This window comes from Carex rostrata, chromosome 17, assembly GCF_964058835.1.
Source record: "Carex rostrata chromosome 17, lpCarRost1.2, whole genome shotgun sequence".
In the NCBI taxonomy this organism is placed as follows: Eukaryota; Viridiplantae; Streptophyta; class Magnoliopsida; order Poales; family Cyperaceae; genus Carex; species Carex rostrata.
Window position 1 is genome coordinate 8741411 of NC_135934.1, and position 19335 is coordinate 8760745.

Consider the following 19335-nt stretch of genomic DNA (forward strand, 5'->3'; position numbering starts at 1 on the left):
TTTAGTGCCTTGCATTTTTTTACCTGAAATTTTTAAATATACCATACTCTAAAAAAAAAAAAACAAATAACCAAAAATTCAAATTTTGATACAGTCGCATTCCGTAGGTGCAGCTACTTTTCTAGGGCCGCATCTAGGGGATGCAGACCATAAATAGGGGACCGCATCTCCTAGATGCGGCCACCCATTTTTTCCCCTTCTCCTGTGACAATTTAATCTGAAGGAAACTGAAAAAAAAAAAGGGTGGCCTCATCTAGGGGATGCGGCCCCCTATTTATAGTCCGCATCCCCTATGCAGTCCCCAAAAAGTGGCTGCACCTAGGGGATGCGGCCGTATCAAAATTTGAATTTTTCAGAAAACATGGTTATTTAGTTTTTTTTTTGTATGATATATTTAAATATTACGGGTTTTTACCTACTGATCTACACTAGGATAGGTTATTTGCCAACTAATATAGCACGGTGCTGATGACCGAAATTTTTAAATATGCCATACTCCAAAAAAAAAAAAACTAAATAACTACGCTCTCTGAAAAATTCGAATTTTGACACGGCCGCATTCCTTAGTTGGGACCACTTTTCTGGGGCCCACATCCCCTAGATACGGCCTCCATAAAAGTGGCTACACTTAGGGGATGCGACCGTGTCAAAATTCAATTTTTTTTTAAAAACATGGTTATGAGTTTTTTTTTTTTTTGGGATATGGTATATTTAAAAATTACGGCGCTGATGATCTATTGGTCTCAGTAATCTTGGTCGGGTGGATTCAAAATTGAATTCAAATTCTGATCCATCAAGCCCAATTGAATTCAAATTATGATTTATCAAGCTTAATGTACATATGGATCCCAATATTCCGTATATACATTTGTTGGCACTCGAAAGTCGGAACGTTCAAAAAGTCTGTACTTCGGAATTTGAGAGTTCCTGAAGTGGTTGCTTTTATAATGCACTCTATTTAGGTTTTCTTCTCTATTTCCTCTTTATATTTTATATATCTTTTGTGACGAAAGAAGGAATTTAGATATGAATTATATATAGGAAGAAAGTTCAACCTATCAACTATAGGAAAGGGTTTGTAGCTTGATGTATTGTCTCCGAACAGAAAACGAAGAAGATGATGAGAAACAATGAGTGAGTCTATGGTACTATGCATATCACGGGTTGGTCCGTAATACGGATCAATATTCGACTTTTCAAAATCCTAACAGTCGATCCGAACCGTTCATCTTGTTATCCATGTTAATATGTGTTTGGAGACCAAATTTTACAGTTTTTGAAATTTTTTACTATTTGTTTAGATATTTAGAAAATCACTTGATCTGAAAATTCTGGACCATCCAAAAACAGTGATTTTCAATAAATCTAAAAAAATAGTAAAAAAATTTCAAAAAATGTAAAATTTGGTCTCCAAACACATATTAATATGGAGAACAAGATGAACGGTTCGGATCGATCGTTAGGATTTTAAAAAGTCGAATATTGAGCCGTATTACGGATCAAATCGTAATATGCATAGTACCATAGACTCACTCAGAAACAATTAATTGGGAATTTGTAATTAGTGTACTCGCTACTTGCATGTTAAAGTTGGTAGTTTCAAATTTGTTTGGGTCTACCGTCTTCGTTGAATTTATATTATAGACATTGTTGTCTGAATAGGCTTATAGATAATGGGCCCATAAATTGAGGCCGTTTAATTAAGACCTCGAAATTAAGTATTCGAGAAAGTTATGGGCTATGGGCTTGTAATGTTTGTTGTCTTTATAAATGATAAATCGCATTCTTTTGTTATATTATATATCATGGATGCCTGACTTTCAACCAGAAGCAAAATGTATAAAAAATTAATATTCTAATATTTACATTACAAACCTAGCTTTGACAATCAGATACTAATTAATTAGAATGGCTTTTACAATTTTGAGGGTAAACACAACATTAGATTTAATTAATGATAAACAAACCATGCAATTACAACTCCAGACGAGTATACATATTATTACACACTAAGTACGTACGTAGTACTTCATTAGTAGAGATACTGGACATGGCAAAGTTTTGAAGATGAACCCGACCACGGCACCTGCACGAACACCATACTTGCCTCGTACGTAAATTCCACCTCTTTGCCATTCATCCAACATGCCACCGGTCTAGTTGACGAGTATGCTCGCATGTCACCGGCTCCTTTCACATCGACTTCAACAACAAGGATCTCACTGTTGTCATCTCTAATGGCAATAGATTCGACGGCACCACCTGAATTAAGCATGTTTACAAGTCCAATCGGAGCAAACTCAACACGGTTGCTTGGACCAAAACAACGAATGGGAGAGACCACAACGAGCTCGTAGTTGAAAGGGTCCAAGGTGACCTCGAATTCCTGATCGGGTTGCAACAATGTTAGCTTCTTAGATTTATGGAAGTAGGCGGCAAAGCGGTCTGTTTCATGGACGGAGATTGGTGTCTTTCCTTGGTTCCACTCTATGTCGGAGGGACGGGCCATGGCGATGAGCGTACGAGAGAATTGAGCAGCAGATTTGTTACTTCGGGCCTCAGGAGACCATCCTCCCCCTTGGCAGTTGAAAGCACCGAGCACTCCAGTATGCTTGTTGAGATTCCAGAGCTTGAGCATGGTTGTGCCATCATGTAAGGGGTCGTGGAACAAACAATCGCGGGTGGGGAGAGCGTAATGCTGACAGCGGAGGATGGTACCGTCGGGGAGGGCAAGGCTGCGGAGAAGAGGGAAGTCGTGGCAGCCGACTGAGTCGCTGACATAGATGGGGCCGCCAGAGATAGCACGAGAGGCTGCGTGGAAGGAGGCGCAAGGGTGAGTAGACTGAAACATGTCCCAGTCTGGGTGGATGAAGTGGGCCATCCAGAGGCTGTTGTAGGCGCAGTGCACCATGTGGCAGCCCTGGAGCCAAAAGGTACCGTTAGGGTCGCCTGAGGGGTCGGTGCACCAGAAGTCATCACCCACACGGCCAAGGGAGATGTTGCGGGTGCCGAGTAGCATGAAGTCGTTGCAATGCTCCATGCTTGCGATGACGCCATTGCCATTGAAGTTTTGCTCGACCGACTCAGTCAGGGCCTGGTAGTAGGCTTTGGCAAGTTCCACCCGACCGCCGTACTCTTGGCATACCATCTCCAACAGCTGCATACATGCATGACATTACATAATATTTCAGTTGCATTTTGACGTTTTGACTTTTCAATTGAGGATAGAGAAGTGACAAAATAATTAGAAGAATAATTAATACAATATATATGATAAATTAATAATTAAGAAGAATAAGAACAGTAGACTTACATGAATGACATCCACCTTGACGCCATCAATTCCGCACGTCTTTAAGTGCGAATGCAGCCCTTGATAGAGCTCCCGTGCTCTCCCCGGCTCCACAAGTCCCACCCCATTTTTCACTATCTTCTCTACCGCCAGGTCCTCCATTGTTCTCTCTAGTCCAGGCGACAATTGTGGCCTCACCACTTGAGCAGGTGGCAGCCCCGCTACATTCGGCCTCAGGCCTCCCCAGTACCCGCACAGCGCGTGCCACACGTACACATAGTCCACAGTTGGGAAGGTTTCTTTCAAGTCACCCACAAAAGCGCCTAAGCCAGTTTTCATGTCATCTTTGTTGCTCTTATAGTCGCGAAACTTGTAGTTCTCTTGAAATTTGATGAGCCTGCAAGGCATCTGCTCACCTGCAGAAGTGCGGTTCATCCCTTCTTGATTGGTGTTGGGATCGTCCTCGTCATGGCAAATCGATTGCCAACCGTCGTCAATCAGAACGAGACCGGGCGGGCAACCGCCTTCCGAGAGGGCCTTGACACCCTCCCACACGCCTTGAGGATGTACCTTCAGATAGAAGGCGTCCCACGTGCACCACCCGAACTTGTCCACGATTCCCGGTGGAGTTTTCTCCTCCATCGTCCTGAAGGTTCCCAGGTGGGACTTAACGACACGCACTGCATCTCGGATTACGTTGTACGGATCATCCCCAGCATGAAGGTACAACACCGACCTGAAAGTGGAGGCGATCACTTGTGTCGACCCACTCTCCACACACAGGTCCACAAAGTTCTGCCTCTCCTCGGGCCCAGGTTGCAGGGAGGACCTGAACGGCCCGTCAATGATGGGCAGCAACACGACATACGGGCGACCCGAATTGAGGCAGCGATCCAAAAGAACAATTTGGGTCTCGTGCTCGAGGTCGCCTCCTTTGTTGCCGACCCAATGTGTGGTCCACCATACCTTGAAACGAAATATGCTCATGAACGGGATGCTGTCCAGGTGGCCGACGGGTGCCACATGGTGGCTCTTGGCATCGAGCGCATCAAACCCCAAAAAGGCTCCGGCTGTGGGTTCGACATCCGGGGTCGGAGAGACGAGTGCTGAGGCGGGGGTCAAAGTTATGTTAGAAGGGACGTGTTGGAGGATTGAGTGACCGCAAACTGTTATATCTGAGTTCTTGATTTGGAAATCTGATCTGTTTGATAGAGTAGCAGTATTGTCGAGGGCGCCATTGCAATTGGCGTCAGAATTAGAGAGGAGGTTGGGACAGGGACTCATATCGCTGGATCTCTTTAATGAAATGTAAAGTGAAATTGAAGATTAGAATTATAATTGGATGGATCTGTAGCTAGTTGTTTCTTTCTACTTTCTGTGGTTTCTGAGAATTATAATTGGATGGATCTGTATGGTCGGTATTTATAACATTGTGTCTGGCGGGCCCCACACTCCTACAAAATCGGTTCAACTTGTGAGTTGTGAGGCAGGTCTTAAATTACAAGAAGGGAATATAATAATTTATGGAAGCCACTAGGAAGCATAGTCCCTGCTACGTGCTCCTCATAGCAAGGGACAGGTGTTGTGTACTTGTGTTGCCTATGCCCTCTGCAAAACTTAATTAGCCCCATGCCCCCATCCATCAATTCAAGCCCCACAAAATTGAGTATCAGTACAAATCACCTCGTTTTTCTTTCGAAATTAGAAGCTGAGTATATCCCTTCGAAACATAAAGCCTCACCACCCATAAAAAATTGTCAATAAAATTTAACCGTTATTTTTACAATCGTCTTATAAATGACAATCCTATATTGGAATTAAATATAACTTATCTTTGGGAATTGTGGAGAAATTGGTGAAGTTGTTATTTAATTTTGAACTAACTAACTATATGTGTCGAAACATCCTATATGTCCCATTCACACTGCCATGAAGCCTGGTTTTCTTCTAATGTTATTACTTGCACTGCGTATGCAGGATGAGCTGTCGAAGGAAGGGATCAAGTATGTGTAGACACTAGATAGAGTTGGTAATATATATATTTTTTATTTTGTGAGCTCTTTTTTCGTTTGTGTGTATTAATTTTGTGAGATGCAAATTAAATTAAGTAGAGAAAGTGCAATTAATGAATGAATGAATTTCATTAGTTAACCGACTTAACTAACAGTCACGAAACTGTGGGGACCACGCTATCCTTGTATTGTATTTGTATAATTGGTGTTGGTTGGACGGCTGCCTAGACTCACCACGTGCCATCCATCCTCTTCTATTTACGCTTATATATATATTATTTTAATCAATATAATCAACAGTCATAAAGGATTGCACGGTAATGAAATCCGTTTATTTATTTATTTGTTCAACTCCTACGGTATAAAATAAGATCTTTAAAAAAATTGTTGGATAAGAATATAAAGTTTCGTTAATTTATTGAATCATTATATATTCACTAGTTAGTTTATTGGATAATTAAAAAATAGAAAATCATATGAAAACTCATTTATTTCTTAACTATGTTATTATGCCAAATTTAATTTATAATATTTGCATAATTTTATTTAATTAGTAATTTATATTATTTAGAAATTTTAAAAAAGTCATAATATTATATAAATGATATTTAAAAAATCTTAACATGTAACAATTAAATACGAATAAAACCAGTATTGATCTACTAAAAATAAAATATGAATAAAAGTAACTTTAACGAATATAAATATGAAAAACTGAACATATATTGGTTGTTGGTAGCAAAATATCCGGACAATAAATAAATTAAAAGGATGAGAAACCGGTCAAAGTTGAAAACAGAAAAAAGCCTTAATTGATTAATTAACTTGAGAAAAGCGACATACAGATACAGTTAGTAGAAACGTAATCCTTTACAGTGAATAGACAAATTAGTTGGAAGAAAATTTTATCCATATCCCCTGCAACAGTAACAGTTAGTTAAGTCTGTTTAAGATTTTATCCATATCGGTCAAATTTAAGAAAATTGAGACAGACGCGCAAAGAAAATTGAACGGTCTGTCTCTTTTTTCTCAGCCACCGACCAAAATCCAAATCAATTGAATAATCAATCCAAGACTGCTTCCTCCCAAGTCAAGTCTTGGACGGTGCTTTGAGCAATTGAGAATTGGTCCTCTCTGTCTAGAACTAGATGCATCCATGCCAGTATGTGCCTGGCTCAATTCCAACTTCAAACGCTTCCTTAATATATTATTTATTGGATACATGGACTTGTCGGCATGTTATGTATTGGCAGGCAGTTGGCTATCAAAAAAAAATTATGTACCGGGACTCCCAACATTTTTAATTCTTCCTAACCCACTGCAACCTTTTCATCTAGGTTTACAAACTGATCGGATATTATACTTAGTATTCGTGGATTCGTATTCAAAAATTAGATATAAACATTCAAGAGTGAGTCTATGGTACTATGCATATCACGGGTTGTTACTGTGCTACGGCTCTATATTCGAGTTTTCAAATCCTAACGGTTGATCCGAACCGTTCGTCTTGTTCTCCATATTAATATGTGTTTGGAGACCAAATTTTACATTTTTTGAAAAAAATTTACTATTTTTTTAGATATTTAGAAAATCACTTGATCTGAAAATTCTGGACCATCCAAAAACAGTGATTTTCAATAAATCTAAAAAAATAGTAAAAAAATTTCAAAAAATATAAAATTTGGTCTCCAAACACATATTAATATGGAGAACAAGATGAACGGTTCGGATTGACCGTTAGGATTTGAAAACTCGAATATAGAGCTATAGCACGGTAACAAATCGTAATATGCATAGTACCATAAACTCACTCAACATTCAATATTCAAATAGTAAATATATATTATAAAAAAATATATATATATTTAAAGATATCCGATCCGTATTCGTTTAATATCTATCTATCTAATATTCAATGGATATCTAAAAAATAAAGTGCTTATGGATATGATTTTATCACTGTCCGATCTGTTTGCACCTCTATTTTCATCTATACTATCTACACAGTCTTCTTTAAAAATCAACAGATCTATATGTTTATTTTTATCAGACAACTAATATATTTCATTTTTCTGTCCTCACTTAAAGAAGAGTTGTGTTTAATTTGATGAAACCAAATTATATTAAATAAAGAAAGCTCTTAAACCGTAATCAGTTGTCACGGAATTGTACAATATGAAATTTCACGAACAAAGAATCCCATTAGACTGTTCATTACAATTTATATTCTTAAAATGTTATTTTAAATTGCTATTTAATCATCATACCTAATAAATAAGCGAGCTTTACAAAATCGTTATTTTAAGCATTCAGAATTTATACTCCTCAATTTATCTCTAATTATATGGGATTAAATTATTTAAATGTGAAATGTAATGTATGTATTGTTATTACTGAAGACTTCAAAATCAAATTGCAACTTAGATATGACAATTACACCCTCTTATACTTCCATATTTAAAGTAATACGTACTATACTTTCATATTTTATTCGTATAATTTTTTTAACAACTTATCATATTGTTTTTTACAAGTACGTATTGGTATTTCAAAAAAAAAAAATCTAAATTTTTATTGAATATAAGATCATTTTTTAAAAAAAATGTTTTGTTTTCAAAACTTATTTTTTATATAAATACTTCTTTGTATATATTCTGGAAACAAAATATGTTAAAATGTAACTTGCTCAAAGTTGTACTTATTATTTTAAGCTTTAGAAATTAATTTATTTGTATTCATGACTTTATGATTGTGTACCTTTTAAACTAAGGTTAGCTAAAAAAAATCCCCTTAATTTTTAGTTTGTTGCAAGAAAAAGAAGATGCTCTTCCGCGACTCATTTTTTTGCTGTCTGTTTATCATGAGAGCCTCCTTTTAAGTTTTAAGCCCGTTATTAGTTCATCTCACATTTGCCGTTGTGACTGCAACTACCACTTCAACTATTCAGATAAAAATCTGCTGCGATTCTTTGGAATTAGAGGACCTGCTATTCTAAATCCATCCATTTATATGTTTGGAGATTCGTGCAAAATAATATGAGTGGTTTTGAGATTTGTACATTACAAAAATAAAGGGGTGAATTTAGGATCACAGGATCTTGTGATTCTTTTAGGGCCTGTTCGGATGTAATCCTGAAAATATTGTTCATGTGGAAAAAAAAAATTCACTCAGACTGAATTTTTTTTTTCCCACGTGAACAGTAAATTTCAGTTCAAACTTTTTCTATTCCCGTTCCTATTCCCATGCCCACTGTGCAGCCGAACAGGCCCTTAGAATCACAGCGGATTTATTTCCCAACTATTCAACATATTCTCTCTTCTTCTTACCTCTATTCCGCAAATGGCTGCCTCCTCAGACTTTTCCAAGTCTGATTTTTGACGGCTTGCATTACTACCACTGACCTCCCTTGTAGGGTGTTCAAACGGTCAGCCGAACCAAAATAACAAAATCAAAATTTTCTTTAGTTTTTAAAAATAAAACCGAATCGAACAAATCGAAGTAAATTTTAGTTTGTTCAGTTCAAACTGAAGTAAATTGATGCAAACCAAAATTTCGGCTTGAACCCAAACCCAGATTCGAACTCGGACTTGGCACAGATTAATTGTTCTTAAATCTTCTTAAATGGCTAGGCAGAAGTCTCAAGAAGGGGTTCCACTAATTCATTATTTCCTATGATGATTAACTGCAATATTAAGTTATGTTGTATTTTCTATGAGACTTTATTATGTTACGATTTTCTATGTTTAACTATTTATATTTTTCTTATCATTTTAATTATGTTAGAGTTTTCAAGAGTTAGTCATTATGTGTTGTTAGTTTCTAAGTTGGACTTTTCGTTGTTCTATGTTATTTATTATGTGATTGATTATAAGAAGAGATGGCATGTCATTAGGGCTGCTAATGAGTCGAACTGGCTCGCGAATCAATGAGTTGAGCGGCTCAATATTTCATAACGAATCAGACTCGAAATGGAAAAAAACTCAAATTCGGCTCAGTTCGATTTTGAAAGAAAAAGCTCAACCCGACTCGGCTCGCGAGCCGACTCGTATTTTTAAACTATTAACTAAATTTTGTTAACGCAATCTTTCTCTCTATCAAGCCGGCCCATCGTGAGTTCGCGATTTCCTTCCATCGCTCTCTCCAGTATAATAGTAAACTACCTTCTATTTGCTAACAACAATCTTTCCAATTTCCATGTTGCTATTTCCTTCCGTTTGGGTGGCGGTCCTATGATGAGCATCGGACCGACTTCAAGTCAAATCCGTTGATCTTCATAATGATGCTTGTTAATTTAAATGGCACGAATCTCAAAGGTTTCTTCACGTATCTTTGTGAATCGGACCGCTTGAAATGGTTATTGGACTAATTTGGTCCAGTGCCCATCGTACTATTTCCAATTATTTTTCTTTCCTTCGTCAAGAAGTTGCGGTAATTTGTAGATCAAAAGTTCGTCAAAGACTTCTTTACTGACTAATCTTTCAACATCTTGTTTCTCTCCATTTAACAGTACTGGAAACCACACTTCACTTCAAACGAATATCCCCGTTAAGGTACTGGAGGGGTAACAAAATGGAGGATAAAAGTAGCCTCATTTAATTACACTGCCACAACCCACTTTAATCGCAAATAGCGAGGTCTATTTAGTATGAATAGGTTAAGTACTGTTATAATGAGTCAGCTCGCGAGCCGAGTCGAGTCGAGTCGGATCAAGTATTTACATGAGTTGAGCCGAGTTTTTTCTTTCAAAATTGAGCCGAGTTAAGAGTCAAATCATTTTGCTTCTCTCAGTGAGCCAAGCTGAGTTTGAACCGAACCTTAATCATTAGCAGCCCTACATGTCATCATCTTCTTCATGCTTTTGATAATATATGAATGTTTCTTATCTTCTCTCTTACGATTTCTCTCTTCTTGTCTTGATTTTCTCCCTAAATTGTTCAATATCTCACTAAATCAAACAAAACCTGTACACGCGGAGTAGAGTTTGGGACGTGTTGTCGTCAAGTGGTATCAGAGCAATCTCTCTCTTCTCTTACAAAATTGTTTCTAATTCTACTAAACCATTTCAAAATCCGTCACTAGCGAAGTTGAGATTTAGGACCAAGTTTGGCGTCAAGTGGTATCAGAGCAATCTCTATCTCTCATTTTACAAAATTGTTTCTAATTCCACTAAACCATTTCAAAACCCGTAACTAGCAGAATTGAGATTTGGGACCGAGTTTGGCGTCATAAACCTATTGGTGCCATTATTAACGAAAATTACACATGTTCATATACAAGTCGTTCAATTCCATACAAAATATGTAGATGTTCTAAAATATTTAAACTAAAATGAAAAAAAATGAAGCAATGATTGAACCAAACAAAATATAAATTATACTTGAACCAATATAATTCGGTCGGTTCGGTTTAGTCGGTTTTGAAAAGACTAAACCTAACCGATCTATTTAAACCAAAATAATTCAAAATTTCAACTGAACCAATCCATTTAAACCGAAAAAACGAACCATTTAAACCAAAAATTTTCAGTTCGGTTGAAAATCAAAACATTAGAACACCCATACTCCTTTCCCCCACCCTTTCTCATTCAAATTCGATCTCGAGCAAGAACTGATTGTTGAAAATATAACTTGGAAAAAGGAGAAACCCTAGCCATTGCCGCTCTCTTCTTCCTCTTCCACTTTTCTCCATTTCATTCCTCCCACTTCTAGTTTTCTTCTCTGGCATATTGATATTCTTCCCTCTCTCTCTCGTCTCTATCTCCTCAAACAAAGAAGAGAATGAGGGAGAGGGGAGGGAGCCAAGCCGATCGGAGCCAAAAGTACGGTATCGTCGGAGCTCGAAGTGTAGAGTATTTATCCCCATCTTGATCGGAGCGCGAGCAATCCAGCCATCGAAGCGCGACGGTTATCGGACAAAAATGGATTCGATTGTAGATAGAGATGGAGAAAGAGGTAATATGGTGTTTTTTAGAGTAGATAGGTGTGATTAGTTGATTAGAGTGGTACGTGATTTCATGAGAATAAATGAGTTTAGATTTAGGAAGGAGGGTCATTTGACCCGTTGTAAGTCCAATTTTTATCAATTAAATTGTTAGTGTGTATTTAAAGCCACTAACCTTTAAAAAAAAATATATATATATATATATATATATATAACTTGAATTGTAGATATTATAGAGAGGTGTAAACTTTCTTTTATTATAAAAGAGAGTACAAGAACGTGATTTGTATTTTCTCTCTCATGTCATTCATGAGTTCCTACCATCTATTTATACCAGTTAAATGTCGGTTATTGAGTTTTTTAGATTTTACATAATACATATAATTTTACACGATAAACATATGTAGAGGCTTCTAACTAAAAAATATTACAATACTAATTTTCAGTACTTTACCGATCTTGTACAAGTCGGTTTAGTAATAACTTGAAAGAGCTATTCGGAATAACAATATGCATTCAAATAACATTTTGGCTATTCGAAATAGTTAGAATAACTGTTATTTTTTATTTTTTGTAAATGTTAGAATATGTATTATTCGAAAGTGCAAAAAGAGAGAAAATTACTTATTTCTCGGATTTTCGCGAACACAGTTCCGAAATGGCAAAATTGATACCACTTTTGTTATCGTGACAATTCGTTTGAGATCTCACTTACCTATCCTTCTCTTAATTAACACTTTATTAACAATTTTTTTTTTTTCCAGAGTTACATCTATTCACTATTTTAAATGAACAACATTTTATTTATCTAAATAATATCATTTTGACACTAATTTTAAAATTACTATTTTTTCTCTACTTTTATTTACGAATCACAAATTTTGCTATTCGCTCCCATCCAACCCTATCCATATTGATTTTAAACCAGCTACTACCCAGTGAAAACTACTGTTTTGTCGTTTTATTTGATGGTAAATGAATATTCCATACGGATATAATACCTTTGTTCCGTTACTTTATATTCAGATCCGACACGAACCTACAGCTTACCACCTGGCACTTGCTTTCTTCTAAAAATTGACCGGAGAATAAAAAAGGTTCTTAAATGTACCGTGTCGAAAGAAGGCAGACGTCGATGAGACATGTCGCCATAAATTCTAGAGTTTCGAAGAAGCAACATTTAAAATGCACCTTCCTAGCGACTTTCAAATAAAAAAAATGGGAACTCCTCTCATCTGTCAACATCCATCATCGACTTTCTAGCGCCTTCCCAGAGTATATCACATTTTTATGACAAGAATTAGTCATTTGTAGCCAGCAATTAAAATGAAGCGACAAATTTCAAACGAATAAATATTATTAGAAATTCAGTCGGTCTAGAACCAGATATTTTCAGATCAGTATCTGCATCAGTATTTCAGAATCTCTGCTGCTCAACGGCATGGCACCGTGAGGATGTATTCCAGTTTTTCAGGCCCAGCCCAGTAATCTGCCTGATTAAAATTTAAAATTTGAAAATAAATAAAAGTAGATGGGCTTGGCAGCGGATGCGATGCCAAATGTAAATATTATAGTATATGAATCACAGTACCACACTGCAAAGTGCAAACACACAACACAACTGGGCTTTGTTTTCCGACAGGCGACAGCACCCGAACCCAAATCACTCCCTATGGCCGCATCACCCCAACAACAACAGCAAGAAGGAAGAAGACGACCGAGACCGAGACCGAGCAGCAGCATGCCAGCATCCGATGAGTCTGTATTCGTGTGGGATTCCGCCTCCGGTCTCTACTATCACGCCAGGTTTCAACTAACAACAATCTCCATCGTTTCGCTCTCTCTCGTCCCTTTGTTAATTTATTTATGATTTGTTTGTTTATTTGATGGTGATGGCGCAGTACAGCACAGGGTTTTATCACGACCCCGCAGCTGGATGGTATTACAGCACCCGAGATGCCTGCTACTACGCTTTCCAAAATAACACTTATGTGCTCCTCGATCAAATGAATCAACCTCAAGGGGACAATTCTCATTCTATTGCTACAGCTATAGAAGAAGATTGCGCTTCTTGTCATGAGAGTCAACAGAACCATTACTCCCGACCATCCGAATGGTGCTGCTATTTCTTAAATTTAATCAAATTTATCTGCTCTTTCTATATATTTAATTCTAATATTATTGTTACATACTATCTTCTGTTTGGTACAGGCTTGATGAAATTCTAATTAATGAGTATCTATCAGGCTACCGCAATGCTGGAGGAGGTACCTCTGATGATCATTTCGGAGATTCCTATTCCCAAACACATAGTAAGTTCACTCTCAACTGTAAGGTGCCATGTACCCTCTTCTTTCTTTCTTTTTCTTTTATTTGCATTTGTGCATTTTTTTTGTTATTTACTAAGATCGATTAATAATAGTTCTGCTCAAATGAGGTCGCCTCCAATTTCACTTGTGTACACACATTACAATCATGGGTCCTCCCTTATTCATCACCTTCAACCAATAGATTGGCCTCAGTAGTAAAGTCGCATTGGTAATTTCTGAGATTAAATTATCGGCATTGTCAACAATAGATTGCCCTCCTTTTATTCTTTAGAAACCAGGTGACTTCCACCAAGTCCCTCTACAGCCCCATTAGGCCAATTCTATTATTTAACATCATTTTGTACAGGCCTTAAAAAATTGAATTTGCTTGTGTATGCTAGTTTGTAGAGGCAATGATTTTTTTTTTTCTGTATTGTATGTTTGATTTTTGAATGAAATGAAAGAACAGTCCCGTTTGGGTATTTCAAATTAAAAAGAAAAAGAAATAACCACGGAAATTTCTTCGATTGGAAACAGCCCATTATGGTGGAGAGAGTGAGATGGATGATAAACCGTCTGAAGAAATGCTTGGCGAATCTGTTTCGGGCAAACAAGAAAATGACACCGCCACTCAAAATGCATCTGGAACCGAAGGTATATTTGTTTGTTCATTTTTTCTTTAAATGTTTTCCCATGTTTTTGTTCAATAGATAAAAAAAGTGTTTTAAGTAGCAAACATCTTTGGGCTCTTGCCAGGGATGCTATCAGCAGAGGAAGAGAGCTGGATGGCTCAATACGGCCAAGTAGACAGATCAGACAGTGATGAAGGCATTATCAACACAGTGGATCTCTGGGACTGGGAATTGCTCGAAGAAACAAGTCACAAAGGGCACCATAGTAAAATAACCAGGCTGATGGGGCGGCTGGTGGGTCAGTCTAGCAGCTTGCATCCTTCTTTGCCATCCAGCGGCGGTACCGTTAAGACCACCGCTATCTGTCAGGTCCATCTTGATCTCGTCCTGGTTGCGTCAGGTACTCACACCAGTAACCACAACATATATCGGTGCATGTCCTACATTACATATATAGTGTAATGGTTTAATGATGTGGCACATTCAGGGAAGGTGTACAGGCTGAGGACGCCAAGCAAGAGGTACTTGGCCACGTTGTCAGAATACGACTCCTCGAATCCCACCAAAGGCTGGGGCTTCCCTCTCCTCTCTCCCCATTCCCTTTCCCATATCGAGCAGGCATGCAATGTTGACATTTTCCCGAGGAGCAGCCAGGTTGTTGCATTTCACATTTTTCATTCATCTCATGCCATATTATTCATATCTATATTAACACTTATAATAATAATGAAGATGTAACTAAAGCTGAGTTCGGAATGTTAACAGAATAAGGAAGAGAAGGGGGAGTACAAGAACAGTTACAGGTACAGGGATAGAGCAGCAGAGAGGCGGCATCTGCACGGTGCCAATGGCATTGCTCCTTGTCAGAAAGACGGCTATAGTAAGGACATGGGATGTGCATCTGATGATGATCCGACGATCGCGCAAGAAGAAGCGAGGGTGCTGTCTTTTGGGACCCAAAGCTATGCTAGCAAGATTATGGAAAGCATGGGGTGGAAGCAGGTGACATTCTTATTTCTTAAATGTTCAATAAAAATTGAAAGAATAGTGAATTGATATACTAATAACAGTGTGATGTATAATATGTATTATTATTGATGTAAATGAAAGGGTGAGGCGCTAGGAAGCAGCAGAAAGGGGATGCTGGAGCCAGTTGAAGCAAAAGGCAACATTGGTACTGCTGGCTTGGGATGGAAATGAAATTGATGATGCTGTTATTTCTATTGTAGCCAGACTCTGCTCCCACTCTCAAGTTGAGGAGAGTGATGAATCAAACAAAAATCTTTCTGCCAAATGAACTTGGAATGCATTTTTTGTTGTTGTTGTAGATACTAGTATTATTTATGCCATACTGTGTGTCTGTGTGTAATGACTTGTACTGATTAATGGACTCTTTGTTAAATAAGTACATAAAAAAATATACAACAGGAGCGGAAAGAATAAAAAAAAAATTAAAAAGGGGGAAAGGCAAGGTTAGTCGCCTCAAAAGCCGGGGAATTAAATTGCGCCTAAAAGTCTAGAACAGCATATTGGGTACCCCCATGACCTTGACCTTGTGACTTGTGAGTGATAAAGATTCTTTTATATGATTATTGTTATATTTTTATTATATGAAGTGATCGCTTTATAATCTTAATCCTGTTTAAATAGCACGTGATCTCACTGGAGAGGTACTTCCAGTTGCTTTTCTTCCTGGGCATCGGCGCATGCCGCACATCGCATATAAATTAATACTCTTTTCTCTCTATGACTCTGTCTTGCTTATCTACAGTATGTCTGTATCAAAGCAAAGATACATGCTCTATTATGGTAAATCCTGAATGCTAGTAATACGCTAGAGGTTAGAGCAATTGAACCTTGAAACATTACGATGCTACTAATTGAAATTCAAAAATGACATTTAAGCTGTTGCGTTCCACTGTAGCTTTCCAAGTACATTTGATATTTGTTGTAGTGATTCTGATATTAGGGCTCGTTGGCTAGCTGCACGTGTCCTGATTCTAATTGAATCTTACAAATTTTGATGGGGCCGAATATATTTTTAAAGTTTTTTAAAGAAGTACCTTAAAATTCACTTTAAAAGTTGCGTTTTCTGATCAGTGATACGGATTAACGGATACCAGGAAAAGCGAAGTGCTCTCGGGTCCAATCAAATAAGATAATAATAACTCTGTACGTAGCAAAAAAGTAATAAAAAACAATTCTCCTGAAGAACATAGAAATTAGGAAAATAATTGATGGTTTGCAATGAGTGATATGGGGCTGTGGGCCTCATTTAAGAAAAACAAACAAACAACCAAACGTTATCGACGGATCAATGAGCCCACAAAGGTCAATTATGCAATTTGTCGAGGGGCCCACGTCAACCCACACCAAATCAAGACCTATATAATTTACAAACCCACATTTTGATTGGATTGGAAGAATTGATTGTTTGCAATCAATGAAGCTTGGTGTATATTGATTCCTTTCAGCAAAAATTAAAATTAATATCTTGGTGTATATTGATTCCTTTAAGCAATCAATGAAGCTGTCAGCCTCAATTCTCAAAGAATGGAAATACGAAAAAAAAAAAAAAAAAACAATCATATCAAACCAAACAGTGTCAGCTGTAAGCCTGTAATTGGCAATTTGGCACAGAAAAATGCAAATAGCGTGGGGGGTTGTCTAACGAAGGCGCTAACGGAGAGTCATAATGACATAATCCATCCACCATATCCTCCTCACGTCACGTGCAGCGCAGCCCCTCTCTCAAACAAAAGCATCACCGTTAAATTAAATTATAAAGTATAAACTATCTACAGGTGAGATGGGATCATGGGATGTGTCCCTCGTGCCTAGATTCCTTCCCTCCCCCCTCTCATTAGATATCTTTTAAATTAAATATCTAAATTTCAAAATTTCAATTCACCAGCTCCATTGACCGACATTTTTTTTTTACCTCTTTAAAAAATTATTTTAATAATAATAACCAAAGTTTAGTAACAATTTTAAAAATACTCCACCCTAGAATTTTTTCACGGAATGAAATTTTAATTCCAATTTTTTTTTTAAAACAGAAATTTGTTTTTATTTTTTATTTTTTGTATTGAAATATTAGAAATGTTGGATATATTTTTTTGAAAATAGATGGAATACAGTATAATTTGATTTATTAGAAAGACTGTAACAAATAACCCGGATCAATATTTTTCAGGCTGGATTTTTCGCGGCTGTAAGAAAAATTAATATATTTCTGTATGTGTTATTGGAAAAAAAATAAAAATGCTGAGATTATGAGTTATTGATCCCGGTTCAAAAGTCACTTCTATGTAATCTAGAAAATATTGTGATCCTTCTAGGACATTTAATTTATAAAATGTTGTATCTATTTTGAGAATTCTTTTTGAATAATAATTATTAAATAACTCAAAGTTTTTGTTTTTTTTTCAAAAGTAGATAAAACTTTCCATAAATTAAATGTCCTAGAAGAATCACAATATTTTCTAGATTACATAGAAGTGACTTTTGAACCGGAATCAATAACTCAGAATCTAAGCATTTTTTTTTCCAATAACACATACAGAAATATATTAATTTTTCTTACAGCCGCGAAAAATTCGGCCTGAAAAATATTGATCCAGGTTATTTGTTACAGTCTTTCTAATAAATCAAATTATATTGTATTCCATCTATTTTCAAAGAAATATATCCAACATTTCTAATATTTCAATACAAAAAATAAAAAATAAAAACAAATTTATGTTTAAAAAAAAAATTGGAATTAAAATTCCAGCCCGTGAAAAAATTTCACGGGTTGAGTATTTTTAAAATTGTTACTAAACTTTAATTATTATTATTAAAATAATTTTTAATGGGGTAAAAATAAAAATGTCGGCTCCATTGACATGGATCCTTTACAAACGCTTCATCATATTTCTGACTACAATTGTACACTACTTGAACAAAATTTTGTTTTATTAAAATTTTCCATTGTATTCTTTTCCTTTACTTGGATTCTTTTCTGGATTAAATTCCTGACTTTAATATTAAAGACCTCCATTTAGAATTGATTGAATAGCTTATTATTTTCTTAAAAATGGTAAGCAAATTTTATTTTGATTAGGATTGTTTCTCGAACTTCGCTCCATAGAAAAAAAATATATATTAAAAAAAGTTGAAGTTTCAAAACAAGATAATTCTATAATCAATTAGTCTATATGTGCAAATATTATTTCTTTAGCTTCTGTGGTTGCAATGTTAGAGATCTATACTTATAAAATTACTAAATGTTCGTTCAAGCAACATTGACATCTATCCGGAGAAGGACGGAGGACAAAAATTAGAAGAATCGCGGTGACAGCTTGAACACTAACACAAATCCTATCCGAAATTTTTATTAATATCTAAAAAAAATATATTAAATTTCAGAAACTACCCAGATTTTTATGTTTTTTCGAAAACTATCCAGAACGCAAATTTTTTTAAAGGTTTCAACTTAACTTTCCGCAATAAATTATACCGGTTAGAGGCTTTCTCAAACCGCAATTTTTTTTTGCAAATTTCTCGAACTTCATTTTTTTTTTTTGCAGTTAGTCCCAAAACCGCAATTTTTTTTGCAGTTTCGGTCTGAGACTATATATCCCGCCCAGCGCCATTTCTGTCTCTTACCCCCGCCTCTAAACCCCTTGGCCCTCCGCTCTAGTTGTTTCGAGCTTTGACTGTCTAATTGATTGGCACTTCGATTTAGGTATTTTTAATTTTTTTAATTTAAATTTTAATTTAGAATATAATAAATTGGTTTATTCCAAACTGATTTAGAATATTGTCCGAATAATCTAGAAATTCCAAAATGGTTTAGAATAATTTAGGAAATTCCAAACTGATTTAGAATATTGTCCGATTACTTTCGTCTTCTTCTAATTATTTTTCATCTTGTACTAATTTTCTTTCATCTTTTTATTGTTGTATTTCAACTTTTCTTTGTAGTCTTTTATCTTCTTCTTGTAGTCTTAGTAGTTGTTTTTAATCTTGAACTAGTTTTCTTTCATCTTCTACTAGTTACATTTCATCTTCTACTAATTACATTTATTCTTCTTCTTCAAGTTGTTTTTCATCTTTTCCATGTTGTCTTTCATTTAAAACTAGATACATTTTATCTTTTTCTTGTT

General features: G+C 36.2%; 2 protein-coding genes across 5 annotated transcripts; one reads left to right on the top strand and one right to left on the bottom strand.

Annotated features, from left to right (window-relative positions):
- Positions 1-1921: 1921 nt before the first annotated feature.
- LOC144568317 (galactinol--sucrose galactosyltransferase-like) lies at positions 1922-4707 on the bottom strand. Its single transcript, XM_078318624.1, has 2 exons — positions 3314-4707; positions 1922-3157 (listed from the first exon to the last, which is right to left on the bottom strand). Exons 1-2 carry the CDS (start codon positions 4574-4576, stop codon positions 2033-2035), a joined length of 2388 nt encoding a protein of 795 aa, XP_078174750.1. The 5' UTR covers positions 4577-4707; the 3' UTR covers positions 1922-2032.
- Positions 4708-12851: 8144 nt separating this feature from the next.
- On the top strand, positions 12852-15479 carry LOC144568361 (D111/G-patch domain-containing protein). Of its 4 annotated transcripts, none has more exons than XM_078318680.1 (8): positions 12852-13050; positions 13151-13360; positions 13456-13556; positions 14091-14207; positions 14310-14585; positions 14673-14839; positions 14957-15187; positions 15296-15479. In XM_078318680.1, the coding sequence occupies exons 1-8, from the start codon at positions 12917-12919 to the stop codon at positions 15383-15385; spliced, it is 1326 nt and encodes a 441-aa protein (XP_078174806.1). In that variant the 5' UTR covers positions 12852-12916; the 3' UTR covers positions 15386-15479. The 4 variants fall into 4 exon arrangements, with proteins under 4 accessions (XP_078174806.1, XP_078174805.1, XP_078174807.1 ...); XM_078318679.1 differs by having other exon boundaries at positions 12853-13050; positions 14951-15187; XM_078318681.1 differs by having other exon boundaries at positions 12864-13050; positions 13146-13360; positions 14951-15187.
- The last annotated feature ends 3856 nt before the right edge of the window (positions 15480-19335 follow it).